Source organism: Mixophyes fleayi, chromosome 3 (assembly GCF_038048845.1).
Source record: "Mixophyes fleayi isolate aMixFle1 chromosome 3, aMixFle1.hap1, whole genome shotgun sequence".
In the NCBI taxonomy this organism is placed as follows: Eukaryota; Metazoa; Chordata; class Amphibia; order Anura; family Limnodynastidae; genus Mixophyes; species Mixophyes fleayi.
The window spans coordinates 10,128,637-10,155,016 of NC_134404.1; the positions used below are offsets into that span (position 1 = coordinate 10,128,637).

The 26,380-nt window shown below is 44.7% G+C and overlaps 1 protein-coding gene across 1 annotated transcript in view; it reads left to right on the plus strand.

The window, feature by feature from the left end:
* Nucleotides 1–26,380, plus strand: part of DPYSL5 (dihydropyrimidinase like 5) — a 90,429-nt gene that overhangs the window by 32,625 nt on the left and 31,424 nt on the right. Inside the window, exons 3-6 of the mRNA XM_075201097.1 lie at nt 18,620–18,778; nt 21,721–21,900; nt 23,176–23,244; nt 24,448–24,492. Coding sequence (XP_075057198.1) covers nt 18,620–18,778; nt 21,721–21,900; nt 23,176–23,244; nt 24,448–24,492 — 453 coding nt within the window. The remainder of the gene's footprint in view (nt 1–18,619; nt 18,779–21,720; nt 21,901–23,175; nt 23,245–24,447; nt 24,493–26,380) is intronic.

Here is a 26,380-nt window from a genome sequence, read left to right on the forward strand (position 1 = left end):
AGTAGGCACCAAATCAGCATCCTAAAGCAGTGATATTTACTAACTCAAGAAATCCGTACACAGACAGTTACACACTAGTTTGGGGGACTAGTGATCATCTAGAACTTACAGATGGAATAATGCATAACATGGTCAAACAGGGCTCTTTTTATACAGTTTCTGACACACATGTTGGCAGAGGGTAATCCAGCCGCCTGATCCTAAGTGGCACCACAAAGTCTGAGATATTACATCCAATGTTTACCCTCAGGATGTAATATTCTCTAGACTTGGAGTTAACACAGTTTTGAACTTTAACAAAATTTATATCAATCTGTGATTTCCCAAATTACTTGCTGTTTACATTGTTCAGAGGTTTCCTATCTCTCTAAGACACAGGATGAAAAAGCTACACAGGATAGAATGGTATCGACCCCCTGCTGTGCGGTCAGACTAAATAGATACAGTTGAAAATACTTAATTAACACGGGATTACCTGCGTTCAGAAGTTACAAAAACTTCCTCCTACAAAGCATTCAGCCTCGGAAATCAATACGTTTCCAATATAAAATTCAGTACATTTGCAATGTATATAATGGCGCACTGCACTACTAATTAAAATAAATTTATACAATTATTTATAAGTGATCCAACCACAAATGCCTTAGTCTAAGACTCTGCTAATTGAAACTGAGCAAGTCAAAGTAAATTTTCCATGAATTGCATGTCAGTAATGTTACATAGGAGACAGCTGACCACGTACATCTGTCCCAATGATACAATGACCCTCGTATCACCCACTGCCTCTTTTCACTTGCCATGATCTGGTAATCCAGTCTTTAGTTAATAAAGCATGGCTGGGGGATTAGTGCGGGTGGGTGGAGGGGGCAGAGGTCAGGGTTAATTAGCGATGAGCTCAGCTGGTCCCAGTATATTTATTTCAGGATAGAATAACAGGGACATGAAGGGTTTATACACGGTAAATAAACCAGGACACTGCTGCAGTAACGGGAAATGATCCCTTAATCAAATAAAATGTTACAAAATATGTAAATAAGTAGCCCCCAGAGCAGCCAATCAGACATGTGCTTTCATGAATCTTAACACTATGGTGATGAAAGCTGATATATAATTGGCTGTTAGGTGCACTATGTTATCTGATAAGCCTGGATATAGTAAATAATTGTCATAATACACAACTGATGATAAATTATGTGTAAACTCCTGTAAATTATAATTGTGTAAACTGTAAGTTGTGATGTCATCGCTTATACTCGGTTATACTTTTGGTCACGGTGCCGTGACCAAAAGAATATGAAGGGCTGTATGTTATAGTTTCTAATTAGTGAATATACTTGCAAAATACTGATAGAAAAATAATAAACAATACAAAAATGAGTTTTCACTCCTAAGGATAAAGTTTGAATTTAAAGTGGAATATGCTAATCTATCATTTAAAGTATTATTAATAATAATAATAATAATAATAATAATAATAATAATAAAAACTTTTATGAGGCACCAGCGCAGTACATAGAGGTTGAGCTAACAGTACAGGGTGACAATACATAGCATACAACACATGGCATACAACACATGGCATACAAGGTAGTACAAAACAAAGTGCAAAAAACATAGACCAAGTGCAAAATGTATAAACAGGTACCAATTTAGGAGAGAGAAGTGCACAGGGCAAAGAGGTAAAAGTGAATTCCAATGTACAGATAGGAAGGGAAGGAGAGATGTGGGGGGGTGAATAAAGGGATGGGCCTGTGCCCTGTGCCCAGTACAGTGGGCAACACTTTTAGGATAAGGGCAGGGGTGGAGAAGAGGCGGCAAGGGAGAGGAGGGAAGGTGGGGCAGGAGTCAAGTGACGAAATGGAGAGAAGAGGCGGAGGGCTAAGGACCAAAGAACAAGAGGAGGAGGATACGAGGAAAGAGGGCCGTGCTCAAGGGAGCTTACAATCTAAAGGTGAGGGGGAGACAGACAGAAGACACAGAGTGGTAAGAGGGGGTGAGGACACTGAGAACACTGAGGGGAGAGTAACAGGAGTAAGACAGAAGGGCGTGGTATAGAAAGGTTAGTTACAGTGAGAAAGAAGAGGGATGGAGAAGGGCAGGGTTAGGAGGAGGAAGTGTAGGCTAACCTGAACAGGTGGGATTTTAGGGAGCGTTTGAAGTCTGACAGACTAGGTGAAAGCCTGATAGACCAGGGGAGAATGTTCCAGGGAAAGGGGGGCAGCACGGGAGAAGTCTTGAATGTTGGAATGAGAGGTGTTGACCAGATGGGAGGTAAGACGATGGTCGTTGGATGACCGCAGTGGGCGAGAGGGAGTGTGAGTGGGGATGAAGAAACCAAAATGCAAATCAGGCGCTATATGACTTCCATCACCCAACACAATCAAGTAATAAGTCAGCTGTTCCTACAGCTCCCTGCTGGCAATCTGCTGATACTGCCACATAAAAACCAACAAAGTTAACAGTAATAATAAGGAAGTGCTGATAAAATTGACATATTTATCTCTATGTAGTAATATCAGTGCAAATATAAAACATACATTTACATAAAATTGTATAATATACGTGTTTAACACATTGGCTTATAGGACCTATGTTGTAAACATATATATGTAATATATTTCAGCATGCATGATACAGTAAACAGTAGGTCTTATGATCATATATATCTCTATGTCTAGAAATACTCAAAATGTATATCTGTATTACTATCCTCTAGAGATTCCAATAATGAAATTGTCAGTCTAGACACATACAGATATTGATTGATGTCACTGTATTATGATAAAAAATTGTCTTGTGGAGACAAACTGGTGTTCGAGTAGTGATGATCATCCACTTTGGGAGAAATTGATAGTATTCCACCATAGGCAAACTGAGGAAGGGGAGGGGGGGTTTCCTAGTGGTCGGAAACCCCCCTCCAAGCCTGGGGCACTGTATAATTGAGATGGCTGTTCCCTGCCCCCGCTTCACACGGCTCTGCTTGAAAAGAGAGAGCTGCGTGTACCTAACAGTAGTGCACGCAGCATTGCCCATGTATATTATGGGGATAGGAAGAGTTGGAGAGCAGCCAAGCACTGTCTAATATTATAGCCACGCCCCCATGCATGCTGGTCACGCCCACTGGCGGCGTGGTGTGGAAACTCTCCTCTACAAATCCTGCGTTTGCCCCTGCTCCACTTTATGTGCATAAGCACCAGAATATTTCTTTATAGTGGGTATGTCCCAGAGACATGGGTCTCATCAAAACCGAATTGCTCCCCAAACATCTTCTCATACAAATATGAGTCCAATAGTCTCCAATAAATTAGTATAAACTTGAAATTATGCACTTATCTGTTCAGGACATCAATCTCTTCAGCGCTTTTAAGAATGGCCATTCAGTACAATTAGTAGTATTCTGTTAATTGGAATGTATCAGACTGCAGCTGTCAAACAGGCAGTGTGTAGTCCCGGAAATGACATCTCCTAACGCGTTTTTCAATGACGGTTTCTTCAGAGGTAAGACCTGAGTGGAGATGAGGTTGGAGAGACATGGAGCAGTGGAATTAGAGAGGGCTTTAAAAGCCAGTGAAGGGCTTGACAGAGAGGGGAGGTAGATGAAGACCGGCGGGAGAGGTAGATAAGTCGGGCTGCAGCATTAAGTATGGATTGAAGAGGAGCGAGACGAGTGAGGCAGAGGCCAATGAGGAGGAGGTTGCAGTAATTAAGGCGGGAGATGATCAGAGAGTGGATGAGAGTTTTGGTGGCCTCGGAGAAGAGGAAGTTTAAAATCCTCAATTAAACTAGAAGATCATTGTAGTGTTTCCAGCTATTTCAACTACACAAATTTGTTAACTCACTTGCACATTATTTTTCTTTTATATTTCGCTGCATTTTAATATTATTATTTAGATATTAATGGATAAAAGTTATATTTTAAAATAATTCAGACATCAGTGACAACTTATATAAGGGAGTTTGTTTGTGCACTACTTTTGACCAACTTCTTTTCTCACTCTTTCTAATAATTAACGATGTTAAGTTAGTGGTTGCACTCCACAGTAACTAAATAAAATAATCTTCCTGGATATATTACTGAGGGTAACCAAATTCCAAACAATTGGTGCAACAATAAACTTCTTTTTGTGGTAGTGTTTGCCAGAATCTTACATCATATAAGGCCTGTAATGAGCTAGTAAAAACACCAGTGGTTGAGCCCGGAGTCACCACACCCCGCTCGGAGATGGCGCACCCATGACCATTGGCGACTTAGGCTTGGCGTGCTTAACGGTAGCGCTGGCTATGGGCCTTACTCACTCAACAAGCTGCATAAAGGAATAATTATTACAGAGGAAATGTTTACATACAACACAATTATATTTTGGACATGTCCATTGGTTACATACATATCACACGCGAAAAAGTGTCCTTATAAATTCTTTGGTCCATGCTCATGAATTCCTCCCCCCACTCCTCTCCGGCTCAGTAAACTCTCAGTGAACCCCCCTCCCTCGCTACAGAAATACAGGGTTCTCACGTGGACAGGCCGGGCTTGTATCCTTGGTAACCGCCGGGCCTCCAGAGAGCACCACAGCTTTGTCCTGAGAAAAAGAGATTGAAATCGAGGTATTTTCTGCAGAGATAATCGCACAGCATCAAACGTGAGGTGGAACGGCGGGGAATGAAATATTCCTGTCTCGTCACCTCTTATCTCGCATCATTGTTACCTCTGTGTGTCTGCAAAGTGCAAGATCTATATGTAAATGTACGTCTGCCAGGGGTATGACATTATTACTGTCATTGATTTGTAAGGCCCCACAGTGCTACGCAGCTCCAGACAGTGGGAAAATCAGCGAACACATAAAACAGGGACACAGAAGGTAGAGACAGTATGCAGACATGAAAGCAAAGACTAGGGAGGGATCTGCTGGTGACAGAGCTCACAATCTAGTGGGAAAAGGGGACATCTGAGACCAGAGGAGCGGGAGTGGCCGATTCCCACCTACAGTAATGAGCTGGGCTCTCAGGGAGCAATGATAAGCATGGACGTTCCTGGTAACCTTCTTATGTACCATTAGCGGTCCTGTGCCCGTGTGCCGTAAGGTGTAATAATTAGAGTCACCAAGATGGAGGATGTAACAGCTGCATCCAGCACAGAATAAGTGACGGAAAACATAACACCAGATCATTTCTTCGTACGTGTGTCTGTTTATACACATTGATAAGGTTTTTATAGGGCCCAGTATCACCACGTAGGTGTCTTACATCCTGTCTCCTTTCTGGTAACTGATATCAGGAAGACTTTGAATCACTGCAGGCACCCTCTGGGGACGTTACCTCTCCCTCCACACACTGTGTATGGACCAGGGCAGAGGACAAACAAATTGGGGTCACAAAGGCGATAGTGATGCGGGTGTGATGTGTGGACGCAGAATGCTCATACAACGTGTCCTTTGTTTGGTTCTGAAAGCAGCTGCCTCTTTGTGAGGGATCACAATGGTGACAGAGAGTAATAGCACCGGCCCCATCCAGATATGAGATCTGCTGAATCACTGATTCTCCTCTCCCTGAGCAGATGAGATCACCAGAATATATCTACCTATACCTCATATACGCCCCCTCTAGGAGAATATAACATATACATCACATCCTCAGGAGCATATAATATGTGTATATCACACCCACCAGAGGGATATAACATATATATATATATCACACCCACCAGAAGGATATAATGTATATATCACCCACCAGAAGGATATAATATATATATATATCACACCTACCAGAAGGATATAACATATGTATATCACACCCACCAGAAGGATATAATATATATGTATATCACACCCACCAGAAGGAGATAACATATGTATATCACTCCCACCAGAAGGAGATAATATATATCTCACACCCCCAGGAGGATATAACCTATACATTCATGGCCAAAAGTTTTGAGAATGACACAAATATTATTTTTCACAGTCTGCTGCCTCAGTTTTTATGATGACAATTTGCATATACTGCAGAATGTCATGAAGAGTGATCAGATGAATTGCAATTAATTTCAAAGTCCCTCTTTGCCATGACAGTGAACTTTATCCCAAAAACAACATTTCCAGTGCATTTCAGCCCTACCACAGAAGAACCAGCTGACATCAGGTCAGTGATTCTCTCGTTAACACAGGTGAGGGTGTTGACGAGGACAAGGCTGGAGATCACTCTGTCATGCTGATAGAGTTATAATAACAGACCAGAAGCTTTAAAAAGTGGGTGTTTCTTGAAATCATTGTAACTGCATGGAAACACGTGTAGTCATCATGCTTTGCACAAACAGGGCTTCACAGGCAAGGATATTGCTGCTAGTAAGATTGCACCTAAATCAACCATTTATCGGATCATCAAAAGCTTCAAGGAGAGAGGTTCAATAGTTGTGAAGTAGGTTTCAGGGTGCCAAAGAACGTCCAGCAATCGCCAGGACCATCTTCTAAAGTTCATTCAGTTGTGGGATCGGGGACCACCAGTGCAGAACTTGCTCAGGAATGGCAGCAGGCAAGTGTGAGTGCATCTACACGCACAGTAAGGTGAAGACTTTTGGAGAATGGCCTGGTGTCAAGAAGGCCAGCAATGTTGTCCCTTCTCTCCAGGAAAACCATCAGGGACAGACTTATATTCTTCAAAAGTTACAGGGATTGGACTGCTGAGGACTGGGGTAAAGTCCTTTTCTCTGATGAATCTCCTTTCAGATTGTTTGGGGCATCTGGAAAAACACTTGTCTGGAGAAGGAAAGGTGAGCGCTACCATCAGTCCTGTGTCATGCCAACATTAAAGCATCCTGAGACCATTCATGTGTGAGGTTGCTTCTCAGCCAAGGGAGTGGGCTCACTCACAATTTTGCCTAAGAACACAGCCATGAATAAAGAATGGTACCAAAACAACCTCCAAGAGCAACTTCTACAACCATCCAAGAACAGTTTGGTGATGAACAATGCCTCTTCCAACATGATGGAGCACCTTGCCATAAGGCAAAAATGATAACTAAGTGGCTTGAGGATCAAAACATGGAAATTTTGGGTCCATGGCCAGGAAACTCCCCAGACCTTAATCCCATTGAGAACTTGTGGTCAATCCTCAAGAGGAGGGTGGACAAACAAAAACCTACAAATTCTGACAAACTCCAAGCATTGATTAGGCAAGAATGGGCGGCCATCAGTATGTGGCCCAGAAGTTGATTGACAGCATGTCAGGGCGAATTGCAGAGGTCTTCAAAAAGAAGGTTCAACACTGCAAATATTGACTCTTTGCATAAACTTAATGTAATTGTCAATAAAATCCTTTGACACTTTTGAAATGCTTGTAATATTACTTCAGTATAGCATAGCAACGTCTGGCAAAAAAGTCTAAAAACACTGAAGCAGCAAACTTTGTGAAAACCAATACGTGTGTAATTTTCAAAACTTTTGTCCATGACTGTACATCACCCACCAGAAGGATATAACCTATACATCACCTACCAGAAAGATATAAGATATATATCACAACCCCAGCAGGATATAACATAGACATCACCCTCAGAAGGATACTACATATATCTCACACTCCCCTCCCAGAAGGATATAACATATATATCACTCCCCAGGAGGATATAACATATTGTCGCGGGATGGACCGCCTATGCCGCCCTGTCTCTTGTTGCTGGGAACCGGCTGGGCTTACTTTGCCACCGTTCCCTTTCGTTATCCCAAATGCACCCTCTAACCGCAGTAGTAGGGGCTTACAAATGCTGCCACCATTGGACTCCTTATTGTAATCCAGAACCGGGTTCCTTCTGGGTAACTGTCACTGCTAGGGTACCCCCTCACTGGTACACCTGGGCTGGTACCCCTGGCCGCTTGCTATGGATCAGGGTTGCTGTGGATGGATCCCCCCTGGCCTATCACACTGGCCAGAGCTGCTGGGTAGTGGGCAGAGCGGTGGTACTGGAGAGCTGGGTCCGAACCTCAGACAGCCGGGAACGGATTAGATTTTGGGTCTAATCTGTAGGTCACGGGATTTTCAGCATGGAGAAGTTCTCAAGCAGGTTTTAAAGCAAGTGATGTTTATTTACTTTCACACTGGTTGAAGGTACCAGTGATCAGATGGAACAAGAATGATACATTCAGTACAAACCAGTGCTGTTTTATACAGTTGTGGACACAGCCTCACAGGGTAAGCCAGTCCCCTGAGTCTGAGATATTTTTAGTAACAGATGCAATATGTTTACCCAAACATGGATTTAAATGCAATTTAACAAAATGTACACTTATCTGCGATATCCCATTGATCGGGGATCAGACCGTATATCTATATCAGACCGTCAGGAGGATATAACATATATATCACCCTCCCTGGAGGATACAATATATATATCACACACTCTCCCCAGGAGGATATAACATACACATCACCCCCAGGAGAATATAACCTAAATATCTCACCACCAGAAGGATATAACATATATATTACCCATCAGATGGATATAACAAATATATCACACCTCCAGGAGAATATAACCCAAAATATAACACCACCAGAAGGCTATAACACATATATCACACTCCCCAGGAGAATGTGGCAGGGGAGTAACGATCTGCTGCCTGGGTACTATTGTTGGTGATAAATCCCGGACATAGACAAATAAGTAGGTAACAGTGCTAGAATTATAAATGTGCTGTTCATTGTTTAACATACCGTCCAATAATGTCTGATTATCATATTTGACAGTTCAAGTTACTTTGGTAAATGTAAATGTGAGAAACGGAACAGAGAGGAAAGTTGGGGTCCAAATTATATCATAATATAGGGACTCATCAGATCTGGAACATACATGTGCTGTAGATTGTGCACAGATTTGAGATTTTCAGAACCAGACCCAGGGACAGCTCCCATTACACCTATCTAGCCTAGGGATACTCATCCACTTATTATCTGGACCCCCAACGTAAGTGTATTAGTATTCTGGGACCACCATAGGACATATTGCAGATCTTACAATCGTGGGACCCCAAATAAAGATTCTTATGCCCCACTTTGGGTCACAAACCGCAGGTTGGAGACGTCTGGTTTAGGGCAGTCTTTCTCAACCCGTGATGCGTGTCTTCAGGAGTGCTTCAGACTAATTGAGTGGGCACTTCAGTGGACATCAGGGTATTAAGCTCATAACCATTGCCTGACTGGGTCACTAAATCTAAACGTCATTCCTCTGTTACAATGAAAATTACTTTTTACATGGGTCTTAGTACGTTTTTAATAACATGGAGATCTATATTGGAAACTTTTGTATGTTGTGGATGCTGCTACCTGTAATCAGACACTGATACACCGCTCCTGTACTAGAGACCTGTAATCAGACACTGATACACCGCTCCTGTACTAGGAGACCTGTAATCACACTGATACACTGCTCCTGTACTAGAGACCTGTAATCACACTGATACACTGCTCCTGCACTAGAGACCTGTAATCACACACTGATACACCGCTCCTGTACTAGGAGACCTGTAATCACACTGATACACTGCTCCTGTACTAGGAGACCTGTAATCACACTGATACACCGCTCCTGTACTAGGAGACCAGTAATCACACTGATACACTACTCCTGTACTAGAGACCTGTAATCACACTGATACACTGCTCCTGTACTAGGAGACCTGTAATCACACACTGATACACTGCTCCTGCACTAGGAGACCTGTAATCACACACTGATACACTGCTCCTCTACTAGGAGACCTGTAATCACACACTGATACACTGCTCCTGTACTAGAGACCTGTAATCACACTGATACACCGCTCCTGTACTAGGAGACCTGTAATCACACTGATACACTGCTCCTGTACTAGAGACCTGTAATCACACTGATACACTGCTCCTGCACTAGGAGACCTGTAATCACACTGGTACACTGCTCCTGTACTAGAGACCTGTAATCACACTGATACACTGCTCCTGTACTAGAGACCTGTAATCACACTGATACACCGCTCCTGTACTAGGAGACCTGTAATCACACTGATACACCGCTCCTGTACTAGGAGACCTGTAATCACACTGATACACCGCTCCTGTACTAGAGACCTGTAATCACACTGATACACCGCTCCTGCACTAGGAGACCTGTAATCACACTGATACACTGCTCCTGTACTAGGAGACCTGTAATCACACTGATACACTGCTCCTGTACTAGAGACCTGTAATCACACTGATACACCGCTCCTGTACTAGAGACCTGTAATCACACTGATACACCGCTCCTGCACTAGGAGACCTGTAATCACACTGATACACTGCTCCTGTACTAGAGACCTGTAATCACACTGATACACCGCTCCTGTACTAGGAAACCTGTAATCACACACTGATACACTGCTCCTGTACTAGGAGACCTGTAATCACACTGATACACTGCTCCTGCACTAGGAGACCTGTAATCACACTGATACACCGCTCCTGTACTAGAGACCTGTAATCACACTGATATACCGCTCCTGTACTAGGAGACCTGTAATCACACTGATACACCGCTCCTGTACTAGGAGACCTGTAATCACACTGATACACTGCTCCTGTACTAGGAGACCTGTAATCACACTGATACACCGCTCCTGTACTAGAGACCTGTAATCACACACTGATACACCGCTCCTGTACTAGGAGACCAGTAATCACACTGATACACTACTCCTGTACTAGAGACCTGTAATCACACTGATACACTGCTCCTGTACTAGGAGACCTGTAATCACACACTGATACACTGCTCCTGCACTAGGAGACCTGTAATCACACACTGATACACTGCTCCTCTACTAGGAGACCTGTAATCACACACTGATACACTGCTCCTGTACTAGAGACCTGTAATCACACTGATACACCGCTCCTGTACTAGGAGACCTGTAATCACACTGATACACTGCTCCTGTACTAGAGACCTGTAATCACACTGATACACTGCTCCTGCACTAGGAGACCTGTAATCACACTGGTACACTGCTCCTGTACTAGAGACCTGTAATCACATTGATACACTGCTCCTGTACTAGAGACCTGTAATCACACTGATACACCGCTCCTGTACTAGGAGACCTGTAATCACACTGATACACCGCTCCTGTACTAGGAGACCTGTAATCACACTGATACACCGCTCCTGTACTAGAGACCTGTAATCACACTGATACACTGCTCCTCTACTAGGAGACCTGTAATCACACTGATACACTGCTCCTGTACTAGAGACCTGTAATCACACTGATACACTGCTCCTCTACTAGGAGACCTGTAATCACACTGATACACCGCTCCTGTACTAGGAGACCTGTAATCACACTGATACACTGCTCCTGTACTAGAGACCTGTAATCACACTGATACACTGCTCCTGTACTAGAGACCTGTAATCACACTGATACACCGCTCCTGTACTAGGAGACCTGTAATCACACTGGTACACCGCTCCTGCACTAGGAGACCTGTAATCACACTGATACACTGCTCCTGTACTAGAGACCTGTAATCACACTGATACACTGCTCCTGTACTAGAGACCTGTAATCACACTGATACACCGCTCCTGTACTAGGAGATCTGTAATCACACTGGTACACCGCTCCTGTGCTAGAGACCTGTAATCACACTGATACACCGCTCCTGTACTAGAGACCTGTAATCACACTGATACACCGCTCCTGTACTAGGAGACCTGTAATCACACTGATACACTGCTCCTGCACTAGGAGACCTGTAATCACACTGATACACCGCTCCTGTACTAGGAGATCTGTAATCACACTGGTACACCGCTCCTGTGCTAGAGACCTGTAATCACACTGATACACCGCTCCTGTACTAGAGACCTGTAATCACACTGATACACCGCTCCTGTACTAGAGACCTGTAATCACACTGATACACTGCTCCTGTACTAGGAGACCTGTAATCACACTGATACACTGCTCCTGTACTAGAGACCTGTAATCACACTGATACACCGCTCCTGTACTAGGAGACCTGTAATCACACTGGTACACCGCTCCTGCACTAGGAGACCTGTAATCACACTGATACACTGCTCCTGTACTAGAGACCTGTAATCACACTGATACACTGCTCCTGTACTAGAGACCTGTAATCACACTGATACACCGCTCCTGTACTAGGAGACCTGTAATCACACTGATACACCGCTCCTGTACTAGGAGACCTGTAATCACACACTGATACACTGTTCCTGCACTAGGAGACCTGTAATCACACTGATACACTGCTCCTGTACTAGGAGACCTGTAATCACACACTGATACACTGTTCCTGCACTAGGAGACCTGTAATCACACTGATACACCGCTCCTGTACTAGAGACCTGTAATCACACTGATACACTGCTCCTGTACTAGAGACCTGTAATCACACACTGATACACTGCTCCTGTACTAGAGACCTGTAATCACACTGATATACCGCTCCTGTACTAGGAGACCTGTAATCACACTGATACACCGCTCCTGTACTAGGAGACCTGTAATCACACTGATACACTGCTCCTGTACTAGGAGACCTGTAATCACACTGATACACTGCTCCTGCACTAGGAGACCTGTAATCACACACTGATACACTGCTCCTCTACTAGGAGACCTGTAATCACACACTGATACACTGCTCCTCTACTAGGAGACCTGTAATCACACACTGATACACCGCTCCTGCACTAGGAGACCTGTAATCACACTGATACACCGCTCCTGTACTAGGAGACCTGTAATCACACTGATACACTGCTCCTGCACTAGGAGACCTGTAATCACACTGATACACCGCTCCTGCACTAGGAGACCTGTAATCACACACTGATACACCGCTCCTGCACTAGGAGACCTGTAATCACACAATGATACACCGCTCCTGTACTAGGAGACCTGTAATCACACTGATACACCGCTCCTGTACTAGAGATCTGTAATCACACTGATACACCGCTCCTGTACTAGAGACCTGTAATCAGACACTGATACACCGCTCCTGTACTAGGAGACCTGTAATCACACTGATACACCGCTCCTGTACTAGAGATCTGTAATCAGACACTGATACACCGCTCCTGTACTAGGAGACCTGTAATCACACTGATACACCGCTCCTGTACTAGGAGACCTGTAATCACACTGATACACCGCTCCTGTACTAGAGACCTGTAATCACACTGATACACTGCTCCTGTACTAGAGACCTGTAATCAGACACTGATACACCGCTCCTGTACTAGAGACCTGTAATCACACACTGATACACCGCTCCTGTACTAGGAGACCTGTAATCACACACTGATACACCGCTCCTGCACTAGGAGACCTGTAATCACACACTGATACACTGCTCCTGCACTAGAGACCTGTAATCACACTGATACACCGCTCCTGCACTAGGAGACCTGTAATCACACACTGATACACTGCTCCTGTACTAGAGACCTGTAATCACACTGATACACCGCTCCTGCACTAGGAGACCTGTAATCACACTGATACACTGCTCCTGTACTAGAGACCTGTAATCACACTGGTACACCGCTCCTGCACTAGGAGACCTGTAATCACACACTGATACACTGCTCCTGTACTAGAGACCTGTAATCACACTGATACACCGCTCCTGCACTAGGAGACCTGTAATCACACTGATACACTGCTCCTGTACTAGAGACCTGTAATCACACTGATACACTGCTCCTGCACTAGTAGACCTGTAATCACACTGGTACACCGCTCCTGTACTAGAGACCTGTAATCACACTGATACACTGCTCCTGTACTAGGAGACCTGTAATCACACTGATACACCGCTCCTGCACTAGGAGACCTGTAATCACACACTGATACACCGCTCCTGTACTAGGAGACCTGTAATCACACTGATACACTGCTCCTGCACTAGGAGACCTGTAATCACACTGATACACCGCTCCTGCACTAGGAGACCTGTAATCACACACTGATACACCGCTCCTGCACTAGGAGACCTGTAATCACACACTGATACACTGCTCCTGTACTAGGAGACCTGTAATCACACTGATACACCGCTCCTGTACTAGAGATCTGTAATCACACTGATACACCGCTCCTGTACTAGAGACCTGTAATCAGACACTGATACACCGCTCCTGTACTAGGAGACCTGTAATCACACTGATACACCGCTCCTGTACTAGAGATCTGTAATCAGACACTGATACACCGCTCCTGTACTAGGAGACCTGTAATCACACTGATACACCGCTCCTGTACTAGGAGACCTGTAATCACACTGATACACCGCTCCTGTACTAGAGACCTGTAATCACACTGATACACTGCTCCTGTACTAGAGACCTGTAATCAGACACTGATACACCGCTCCTGTACTAGAGACCTGTAATCACACACTGATACACCGCTCCTGCACTAGGAGACCTGTAATCACACACTGATACACTGCTCCTGTACTAGGAGACCTGTAATCACACTGATACACTGCTCCTGTACTAGAGACCTGTAATCACACTGATACACTGCTCCTGTACTGGAGACCTGTAATCACACTGATACACTGCTCCTGCACTAGGAGACCTGTAATCACACACTGATACACTGCTCCTGTACTAGAGACCTGTAATCACACTGATACACTGCTCCTGCACTAGGAGACCTGTAATCACACACTGATACACCGCTCCTGTACTAGGAGACCTGTAATCAGACACTGATACACTGCTCCTGTACTGGAGACCTGTAATCACACTGATACACTGCTCCTGTACTAGGAGACCTGTAATCACACTGATACACCGCTCCTGTACTGGAGACCTGTAATCAGACACTGATACACTGCTCCTGCACTAGGAGACCTGTAATCACACTGATACACTGCTCCTGCACTAGGAGACCTGTAATCACACTGATACACTGCTCCTGTACTAGGAGACCTGTAATCACACTGATACACTGCTCCTGCACTAGGAGACCTGTAATCACACTGATACACTGCTCCTCTACTAGGAGACCTGTAATCACACTGATACACCGCTCCTGTACTAGGAGACCTGTAATCACACACTGATACACTGCTCCTGTACTGGAGACCTGTAATCAGACACTGATACACCGCTCCTGCACTAGGAGACCTGTAATCACACTGATACACTGCTCCTGTACTAGGAGACCTGTAATCAGACACTGATACACCGCTCCTGCACTAGGAGACCTGTAATCAGACACTGATACACCGCTCCTGCACTAGAGACCTGTAATCACAATGATACACTGCTCCTGTACTAGAGACCTGTAATCACAATGATACACTGCTCCTGTACTAGGAGACCTGTAATCACACTGATACACCGCTCCTGCACTAGGAGACCTGTAATCACACTGATACACCGCTCCTGCACTAGGAGACCTGTAATCACACACTGATACACTGCTCCTGTACTAGAGACCTGTAATCACACTGATACACTGCTCCTGTACTGGAGACCTGTAATCAGACACTGATACACCGCTCCTGCACTAGGAGACCTGTAATCACACACTGATGCACCGCTCCTGTACTAGAGACCTGTAATCAGACACTGATACACTGCTCCTGCACTAGAGACCTGTAATCACACACTGATACACCGCTCCTGCACTAGATACCTGTAATCACAATGATACACTGCTCCTGTACTAGAGACCTGTAATCAGACACTGATACACTGCTCCTGTACTAGGAGACCTGTAATCACACTGATACACCGCTCCTGCACTAGGAGACCTGTAATCACACTGATACACCGCTCCTGTACTAGAGACCTGTAATCACACTGATACACCGCTCCTGTACTAGGAGACCTGTAATCACACTGATACACTGCTCCTGCACTAGGAGACCTGTAATCACACTGATACACTGCTCCTGTACTAGGAGACCTGTAATCACACTGATACACCGCTCCTGTACTAGGAGACCTGTAATCACACACTGATACACCGCTCCTGCACTAGGAGACCTGTAATCACACACTGATACACTGCTCCTGCACTAGAGACCTGTAATCACACTGATACCCCGCTCCTGCACTAGGAGACCTGTAATCACACACTGATACACTGCTCCTGTACTAGAGACCTGTAATCACACTGATACACCGCTCCTGTACTAGGAGACCTGTAATCACACACTGATACACTGCTCCTGCACTAGGAGACCTGTAATCACACTGATACACTGCTCCTGTACTAGGAGACCTGTAATCACACTGATACACTGCTCCTGTACTAGGAGACCTGTAATCACACACTGATACACTGCTGCTGTACTAGGAGACCTGTAATCACACTGATACACCGCTCCTGTACTAGAGACCTGTAATCACACTGATACACCGCTCCTGTACTAGGAGACCTGTAATCACACTGATACACCACTCCTGCACTAGGAGACCTGTAATCACACTGATACACTGCTCCTGTACTAGAGACCTGTAATCACACTGATACACCGCTCCTGTACTAGGAGACCTGTAATCAGACACTGATACACCGCTCCTGTACTAGGAGACCTGTAATCACACACTGATACACCGCTCCTGTACTAGAGACCTGTAATCAGACACTGATACACCGCTCCTGTACTAGGAGACCTGTAATCACACTGATACACTGCTCCTGCTCTAGGAGACCTGTAATCACACACTGATACACTGCTCCTGTACTAGAGACCTGTAATCAGACACTGATACACTGCTCCTGCACTAGGAGACCTGTAATCACACACTGATACACCGCTCCTGCACTAGGAGACCTGTAATCAGACACTGATACACTGCTCCTGCACTAGGAGACCTGTAATCACACTGATACACTGCTCCTGCACTAGGAGACCTGTAATCACACACTGATACACTGCTCCTGCACTAGGAGACCTGTAATCACACACTGATACACTGCTCCTGCACTAGGAGACCTGTAATCAGACACTGATACACCGCTCCTGCACTAGGAGACCTGTAATCACACTGATACACCGCTCCTGTACTAGAGACCTGTAATCACACTGCTCCTGCACTAGGAGACCTGTAATCAGACACTGATACACCGCTCCTGCACTAGGAGACCTGTAATCACACTGATACACCGCTCCTGTACTAGGAGACCTGTAATCACACTGATACACCGCTCCTGCACTAGGAGACCTGTAATCAGACACTGATACACCGCTCCTGCACTAGGAGACCTGTAATCACACTGATACACTGCTCCTGCACTAGGAGACCTGTAATCACACACTGATACACTGCTCCTGTACTAGAGACCTGTAATCAGACTCTGATACACCGCTCCTGTACTAGGAGACCTGTAATCACACTGATACACCGCTCCTGTACTAGAGATCTGTAATCACACTGATACACCGCTCCTGTACTAGGAGACCTGTAATCACACACTGATACACTGCTCCTGTACTAGGAGACCTGTAATCAGACACTGATACACCGCTCCTGTACTAGGAGACCTGTAATCACACTGATACACTGCTCCTGCACTAGGAGACCTGTAATCAGACACTGATACACCGCTCCTGTACTAGGAGACCTGTAATCACACTGATACACTGCTCCTGCACTAGGAGACCTGTAATCAGACACTGATACACCGCTCCTGTACTAGGAGACCTGTAATCACACACTGATACACTGCTCCTGCACTAGGAGACCTGTAATCAGACACTGATACACCGCTCCTGTACTAGGAGACCTGTAATCACACACTGATACACTGCTCCTGCACTAGGAGACCTGTAATCACACTGATACACTGCTCCTGCACTAGGAGACCTGTAATCACACACTGATACACTGCTCCTGTACTAGAGACCTGTAATCAGACTCTGATACACCGCTCCTGCACTTTGAGACCTGTAATCACACTGATACACTGCTCCTGTACTAGAGACCTGTAATCACACACTGATACACTGCTCCTGCACTAGGAGACCTGTAATCACACTGATACACCGCTCCTGTACTAGGAGACCTGTAATCACACTGATACACCGCTCCTGTACTAGAGACCTGTAATCACACTGATACACTGCTCCTGTACTAGGAGACCTGTAATCACACTGATACACTGCTCCTGTACTAGGAGACCTGTAATCACACTGATACACCGCTCCTGCACTAGGAGACCTGTAATCACACTGATACACTGCTCCTGCACTAGGAGACCTGTAATCACACTGATACACTACACCACTGGTTGAATCCTGAACGGTAGTAGAGAAGCAGAGTATAGCAAGATAGGATGATGTAACAAGAGTTTACTCTTTTGACCAGTTATTAAATTAGGAGCAGTGTATCTTTAAACTTCTGAAAATATATCTAAATTAGAGTTTTATAATACAGAATAAAGCTAATTTGTGGTATTTCATGGAATTATGAGAGATTAAACTATCTCAGTGATGATTTATAATAAACATTTTATTGTATAACTCAGACTAGTGTGTTGCTGTTGAACAATGTGACCATTGTGTATTTCGTTGTACCATGTTTTACATTCTATCCCTGCAGGCAGCTCTCATGGGTGGCACCACTATGGTCATCGGGCAGGTTCTGCCGGACAAGGAAATCTCACTGCTGGACGCTTATGAAAAGTGCAGGAGCCTGGCGGACCCCAAAGTTTGCTGTGACTACGCCCTTCACATGGGGGTCACCTGGTGGGGACCTAAGGTACTGTCACACAATATGTCTTCTCCTCCCGATACCTCGTCCATTCCTACATTCCACAATCACCTACTCTGAGGTACCGTCACACAATATGTTTTCTCCTCCCGATACCTGGTCTATTCCTACATTCCAATGCTACCTTCTCTGAGGTACCGTCACACAGTATGTCTTCTCCTCCTCCCGATACCTGGTCCATTCCTACATTCTATTGTCACCTCTTCTGAGGTACTGTCACCAATATGTTTTCTCCTTCCGATGTCTCTTTCATTCCTACATTCCACTGTCTCCTCCTCTGAGGCACCATCAGACGATATGTCTTCTCCACCTTCTGATACCTGGTCCATTCTTACATTCCACTGTCACCTCCTCTGAGGTACCTTCACACAATGTGTCTTCTCCTCCTCTCAGTACCTGGTCCATTCCTACATTCCACTGTCACCTCTTCTGGGGCACCGTCACACAGTATGTCTTCTCTTCCTCCCAATACCTTGTCCATTCCTACATTCCACTGTCACCTCTTCTGAGGTACCGTCACACAATATGTCTTCTCCTCCTCCCAGTACCTGGTCCATTCCTACATTCCACTGTCACCTCTTCTGGGGCACCGTCACACAGTATGTCTTCTCTTCCTCCCAATACCTGGTCCATTCCTACATTCCACTTTCACCTCTTCTGGGGTACCGTCAGACGATATGTCTTCTCCTCCTTCCGATACCTGGTCCATTCCTACATTCCACTGTCACCTCCTCTGAGGTACCTTCACACAATGTGTCTTCTCCTCCTCCCAGTACCTGGTCCATTCCTACATTCCACTGTCACCTCTTCTGGGGCACCGTCACACAGTATGTCTTCTCTTCCTCCCAATACCTGGTCCATTCCTACATTCCACTGTCACCTCTTCTGAGGTACCATCACACAATATGTCTTCTCCTCCTCCCAGTACCTGGTCCATTCCTACATTCCACTGTCACCTCTTCTGGGGCACCGTCAGACGATATGTCTTCTCCTCCTTCCGATACCTGGGCCATTCCTACATTCCACTGTCACCTCTTCTGAGGTAATGTCATACAATATGTCTTGTCCTCCTCCCGATACCTGGTCTATTTCTACATTCCACTGTCACCTCCTCTGAGGTACAGTAACACAGTATGTCATCTCCTCCTTCCGATACCTGGTCCATTCCTACATTCCACTGTCACCTCCTCTGAGATACCGTCACACAATATGTCTTCTCCTCCTCCCGATACCTGGTCCATTCCTACATTCCACAGTCACCTCCTCTGAGGTACGTCACACAGTATGTCTTCTCCTCCTTCCGATACGTGGTCCATTCCTACATTCCACAGTCACCTCCTCTGAGGTACGTCACACAGTATGTCTTCTCCTCCTCCCGATACCTGGTCCATTCCTACATTCCACAGTCACCTCCTCTGAGGTACGTCACACAGTATGTCTTCTCCTCCTTCCGATACGTGGTCCATTCCTACATTCCACAGTCACCTCCTCTGAGGTACGTCACACAGTATGTCTTCTCCTCCTTCTGATATGTGATCCATTCCTACATTCCACAGTCACCTCCTCTGAGGTACGTCACACAGTATGTCTTCTCCTCCTCCCGATAGCTGGTCCATTTCTACATTCCACATTCACCTCCTCTGATCATGTCAATGCTGATAAAACATCCACCACAATTAAATTAATCGTTCATTACTTTGGGGTCTTCAGATTTGTAGATGTTGTGAGCTTATTTGTGTAGAGTTTTAGATTATTATTCTGTTGCAGATCCAGTAAAGAGGGACGGTCTACTCTGGTTACAAAATTTGTAATGTTGAGATCAAATTGTAATATTTGATCTTAACATCGGGTTAAAATTAAACTGTATTGACTAAATTAGTGATAATTATGTGCAAATAAGTGCCTTTTGGGTAAGAATGGAAGATAATTATAATAATAAGCGATGACAACCTTTTTTATGAATGAAATATTAATATTACATTTATGAAGTCCATGGTAATGTATAATTACTTACATTACAAAGATCAGTGGTTTTATCTGGAAGTTACATTAAGATGAGTAGATAAATGTTAATATCCACTATATGGTGGTGAATGGATAAATGGGATGACTGCCGTTACCAGTTTTATCTCTACATGAGTGGACATTCCTAATTAAATATGGCCTTGGTTTACACAGAAACTCGGGAAAGCGATAAGTATGTCTATCAAATGAGGTTAGGTCTTTCATATAGTTATCTTTAGACCCATTTATTAAACCCGACTTCCCACATTAAGATTGCCCATGTTGAGAGGAATTATTTGGGATTACAGATGGAACGTCTGTGGTTTATAAATGGTCATGAAAATGACAGCTGTTTTGTGATATCACAGACCTAGTTATGTGCATTTGAACTCGATTTCATGGTGAAGCATAACAATTTGCAGGTGAAGATGGTAGGGTCGGCAAGTGTGAAAAAGTTTGTACCGTCTAAGAGTAGAGCAGGGGCCTTGGGGAGTGGTGCGGAGTAAGGTCCTCTGTTGGGGGTAGTGGGTAGGCAGATTGGACTTCCCTGAATAGTTATATTTCGGAACAAGTAAAACGGTTCTAAAGCAGCATTAGAAAACGTGCCGACAATTGTTTTGGGAAGACTAAAGATTTAAGAATTGTCTAAAAAATTGCTGCAGAATTCCACTTGTTTGCAGGTATTTATTTTAAATCATAAACTAATGATTTAATATTAGACCTAATTGAGGATCTGTTGTCGGTTTTATACTCTAGTAACTATATATCAGTCTATATATTCTACCTTTAGCCACCTTAGCTTTTTTGCCATTTCTGTTACCGTTTGTTACGTACAATCGGAATTTTGGTGTGATTTGGATTAAGAAGATTCTTCATGATGATGTTTTTTTTGATGGAGCATAATGAGCTTGGTCTCTTTTCGGCAGGTGAAGGCTGAGATGGAGACCTTAGTACGAGAGAAGGGGGTAAACTCCTTCCAGATGTTCATGACCTATAAGGACTTGTACATGTTGCGGGACAGTGAACTCTACCAAGTGTTCCGACACTGTAAGGACCTGGGGGCCGTGACTCGAGTCCACGCTGAGAACGGAGACCTGGTGGCGGAGGTGAGGAGATGGAACCGGAGATGCCTTCAGTGGGGACATAAATGTTCTGTGGGTCTTATACGCAATACGCAGTCATTACTACAGATGTGTCTGCAGCTTATACCCTTTCCTGAACATAAGGAAATCTGCCATATACTCTTATAGAGTGTATTGTACTTGTATATAGCGCTCACCTCTCCTGTAGCTCCTGCAATCTTCTGGGGGACAGCGAGTCCTCCGCCTAGTCCCACCACTCCGCTGCATCTCAAATCTGATGCGCTACTCTCTTCAAATGATGTTTGGCAGATGGCACCGTGGAGAGGACCACTGTAGTACTCTCACTATGGCCAGCCTACAGGTAAGGACAGGAGCTAGAGGATAGGTAAGTGTTATATACACTCTACTAGAGAGAGCATATAGCAAATGCTTGCGAAATAGGTTATGGGTTATATATGCAAAAGAACTTGATTTAGAAATGTCTGTAAGTGCATTTACACAATGTAAAGATGTATTTTAGAGCCAATTTGCATAGCTTGCATTTAGAGTTGCACGTATCTTGCTTTTGTGGCCCCTGGCGTTTGCAGAAGCTGATCAGGGGTGTTCACATGCGAGCGCTGCACAATTAGGGAGCGCAGGCACTGGTTAAGCAATGCCCTTTTTAATATGTGTCTTATTTTGAGTTACATGGATCTTGAAATACATTAGCTACAAGATGAAGCTGTACTATAGAGTCATATTGAACAACTCTGGACAGCCTGAAATGCAGTTGTTGCCACACTGCAGGGATAATGATCAGCATCTACGTCCTTAGTGGTGGAGGACTCCTCTTACCGTACAGTCAGGGTACATGTTTTATTGGGTTAGTTATTTCTGGTCGTTCTCTTTAGATGCCGTAGGTTCAAGCTGTAGAGAGTGAGATTAGACCTTTTATCTCCAGCTCCTTAGCCATCTCTCTTCTCCATTATCTGTTATCTCCAACTCCACACACCAGTCAGAGAGAAGGAGAACTATATGGGGAAAGGTCAACTAAATCTGTGTAGTGGGAATAGGTAAATCCAGAACTGGATTCAGGAATTGAGCCTTCCCCGAGCCGTCGCTAGAACAGCAAATAGAACTTCAGTCCTATTCTAGGCTTTACCACAATGTTTTCAATCATAACAGTCTCACACTGAAGCCTCTTACCGTGCACAAGGAGATAAATGTGTCCTCTTTAGGATTTTACTGGTGTATCAGCAAATATAAAACAATATACCCATCTAGATCAACTAATGACTGATCTTAACTGTTCCCTAACAGGGTGCTAAGGAGACGCTAGAGCTGGGGATCACTGGTCCTGAAGGGATTGAGATCAGTCGGCCTGAGGAGGTAGGTCCACAGTTACACCTGTTTGCTTGGGCTTTCTTTCAGTGCATTGCACCAAGGCCAAATCTTCGAAAGGACCACTAAAGATGGGCGCCCATGTGGTCCCTAAACGGTTGTGAACCGCCCTGGAACCCAACAGCCGGAGGTTGAACAAGGATCTGCTTGAGTCTCGAGTCGAGTGGCAGATTCGGCCTACCTAAACCTATTGTCACCTTATACAGAGCTACTAATATTATTTAGCAATATATATGTAAGTTTCAGGAATATATCAGACTTGAAGACATTTCAGATAAAGCTGTGACTGTAGGGAAGACATTTCCTGTGCACCTGACTTCATGTCTGTAACTGACAAGCAGGGGGGTGCATTTCAGACTGTGTACAGCTTGCACTCAGTGTAAATACTGCAACACCCCCCTGAGAGTTATGTGGACACTTCTACATATGTACTGGGGGAGCTGTGCTGTAACGTGGCCTCCACTTGTATTTATGTTTAGTGATCCTTTAATGACTCCCTCTAGTGGTGGATCTAAAGCATAGCATCATTAGTTGACCACAGAATACCAAATAGCTCATTAAGTAGAACATCAAAAAATAAAACTAGAAAATGTCGAGATTTGGACACAGCTTTATTTGCAGTGTGACATTTGCGTCCCATGTGTATACAGGATGTGTATTTTCTCATAGTACATGGTTAATAGGGTATTTTTGAGGCTTTATAGTCACCTTCATTGGCATGGTGCTGGCTGCATTCAATTCAGTAATTACAGAAATCACTAATTACTGAGTTTTATAGTTACTGGATATTATATGTAGGCAGATGCCTGGCTGGATAATGAATATTGTTATTATAAAATTATACAGAAACTGATGTAATGTAATCCTACATATAGTGAGTTCCAATGTAACTGCTTATAATCGGCTTATTATAAGAAATAACGCATCCCTTACTTTAAACAAGTATGGATATTAGAAGTCACCTCAGGTTTCTGTGCCCTGTATAAAATACTCGGCCTGGTACATTTATATAGTATGGTCTCTGTAGCTTCTAATATTCACATAGTTTACAGTAAGGAGCTTATTATCCCAATGTTAATATTATTCTTTATTTATATACTGCCTAAACAGCTCATGTTCAGGAAAGTTTTATAGCGTTAAACAATCGGTCACAGACTAACGACTCTACACTGGCATTCTTCTCTCAAACAGCTGGAAGCTGAGGCAGTGCACCGAGCCATAACCATTGCTAACCGGGTGAGAGCTGGAACCAAATCCGAGGCTCATCTGTATCCTGTGCATCACTGCCTGTGTGTGATATATGGTGTGATTCCTGCCCTGTGCATCGCTGCCTGTGTGTGATATATGGTGTGATTCCTGCCCTGTGCATCGCTACCTGTGTGTGATATATGGTGTGATTCCTGTCCTGTGCGTAGCTGCCTGTGTGTGATATAGGGTGTGATTCCTGTCCTGTGCATCGCTGCCTGTGTGTGATGTATGGTGTGATTCCTGTCCTGTGCATCGCTGCCTGTGTGTGATATATGGTGTGATTCCTGTCCTGTGCATCGCTGTCTGTGTGTGATGTATGGTGTGATTCCTGTCCTGTGCATCGCTGTCTGTGTGTGATGTATTGTGTGATTCCTGTCCTGTGCATCGCTGCCTCTGTGTGATATATTGTGTGATTCCTGTCCTGTGCATCACTGCCTGTGTGATATATGGTGTGATTCCTGTCCTGTGCATTGCTGCCTGTGTGTAATATATTGTGTGATTCCTGTGCATCGCTGCCTGTGTGTGATTATGGTGTGATTCCTGTCCTGTGCATCGCTGCCTGTGTGTGATATATGGTGTGATTCCTGCCCTGTGCATCGCTGTCTCTGTGTGATATATGGTGTGATTCCTGTCCTGTGCATCGCTGCCTGTGTGTGATATATGGTGTGATTCCTGTCCTGTGCATCGCTGCCTGTGTGTGATATATGGTGTGATTCCTGTCCTGTGCGTAGCTGCCTGTGTGTGATATAGGGTGTGATTCCTGTCCTGTGCATCGCTGCCTGTGTGTGATGTATGGTGTGATTCCTGTCCTGTGCATCGCTGCCTGTGTGTGATATATGGTGTGATTCCTGTCCTGTGCATCGCTGTCTGTGTGTGATGTATGGTGTGATTCCTGTCCTGTGCATCGCTGTCTGTGTGTGATGTATTGTGTGATTCCTGTCCTGTGCATCGCTGCCTCTGTGTGATATATTGTGTGATTCCTGTCCTGTGCATCACTGCCTGTGTGATATATGGTGTGATTCCTGTCCTGTGCATTGCTGCCTGTGTGTAATATATTGTGTGATTCCTGTGCATCGCTGCCTGTGTGTGATTATGGTGTGATTCCTGTCCTGTGCATCGCTGCCTGTGTGTGATATATGGTGTGATTCCTGCCCTGTGCATCGCTGTCTCTGTGTGATATATGGTGTGATTCCTGTCCTGTGCATCGCTGCCTGTGTGTGATATATGGTGTGATTCTTGTCCTGTGCATCGCTGCCTGTGTGTGATATATGGTGTAATTCCTCTCCTGTGCATCACTGCCTGTGTGGGATATATTGTGTGATTCCTGTCCTGTGCGTAGCTGCCTGTGTGTGATATATGGTGTGATTCCTGTCCTGTGCATTGCTGCCTGAGTGTGATATAGGGTGTGATTCCTGTCCTGTGCGTAGCTGCCTGTGTGTGATATATGGTGTGATTCCTGTCCTGTGATTCGCTGCCTGTGTGTGATATATGGTGTGATTCCTGTCCTGTGATTCGCTGCCTGTGTGTGATATATGGTGTGATTCCTTCCTGTGCATCGCTGACTGTGTGTGATATATTGTGTGATTCCTGTCCTGTGCATCGCTGCCTGTGTGTGATGTATGGTGTGATTCCTCTCCTGTGCATCGCTGCCTGTGTGTGATATATGGTGTGATTCCTGTACTGTGCATCGCTGCCTGTGTGTGATATATGGTGTGATTCCTGTCCTGTGCATCGCTGCTTGAGTGTGATATAGGGTGTGATTCCTGTCCTGTGCGTAGCTGCCTGTGTGTGATATATGGTGTGATTCCTGTCCTGTGCATCGCTGCCTGAGTGTGATATAGGGTTTGATTCCTGTCCTGTGTGTTGCTGCCTGTGT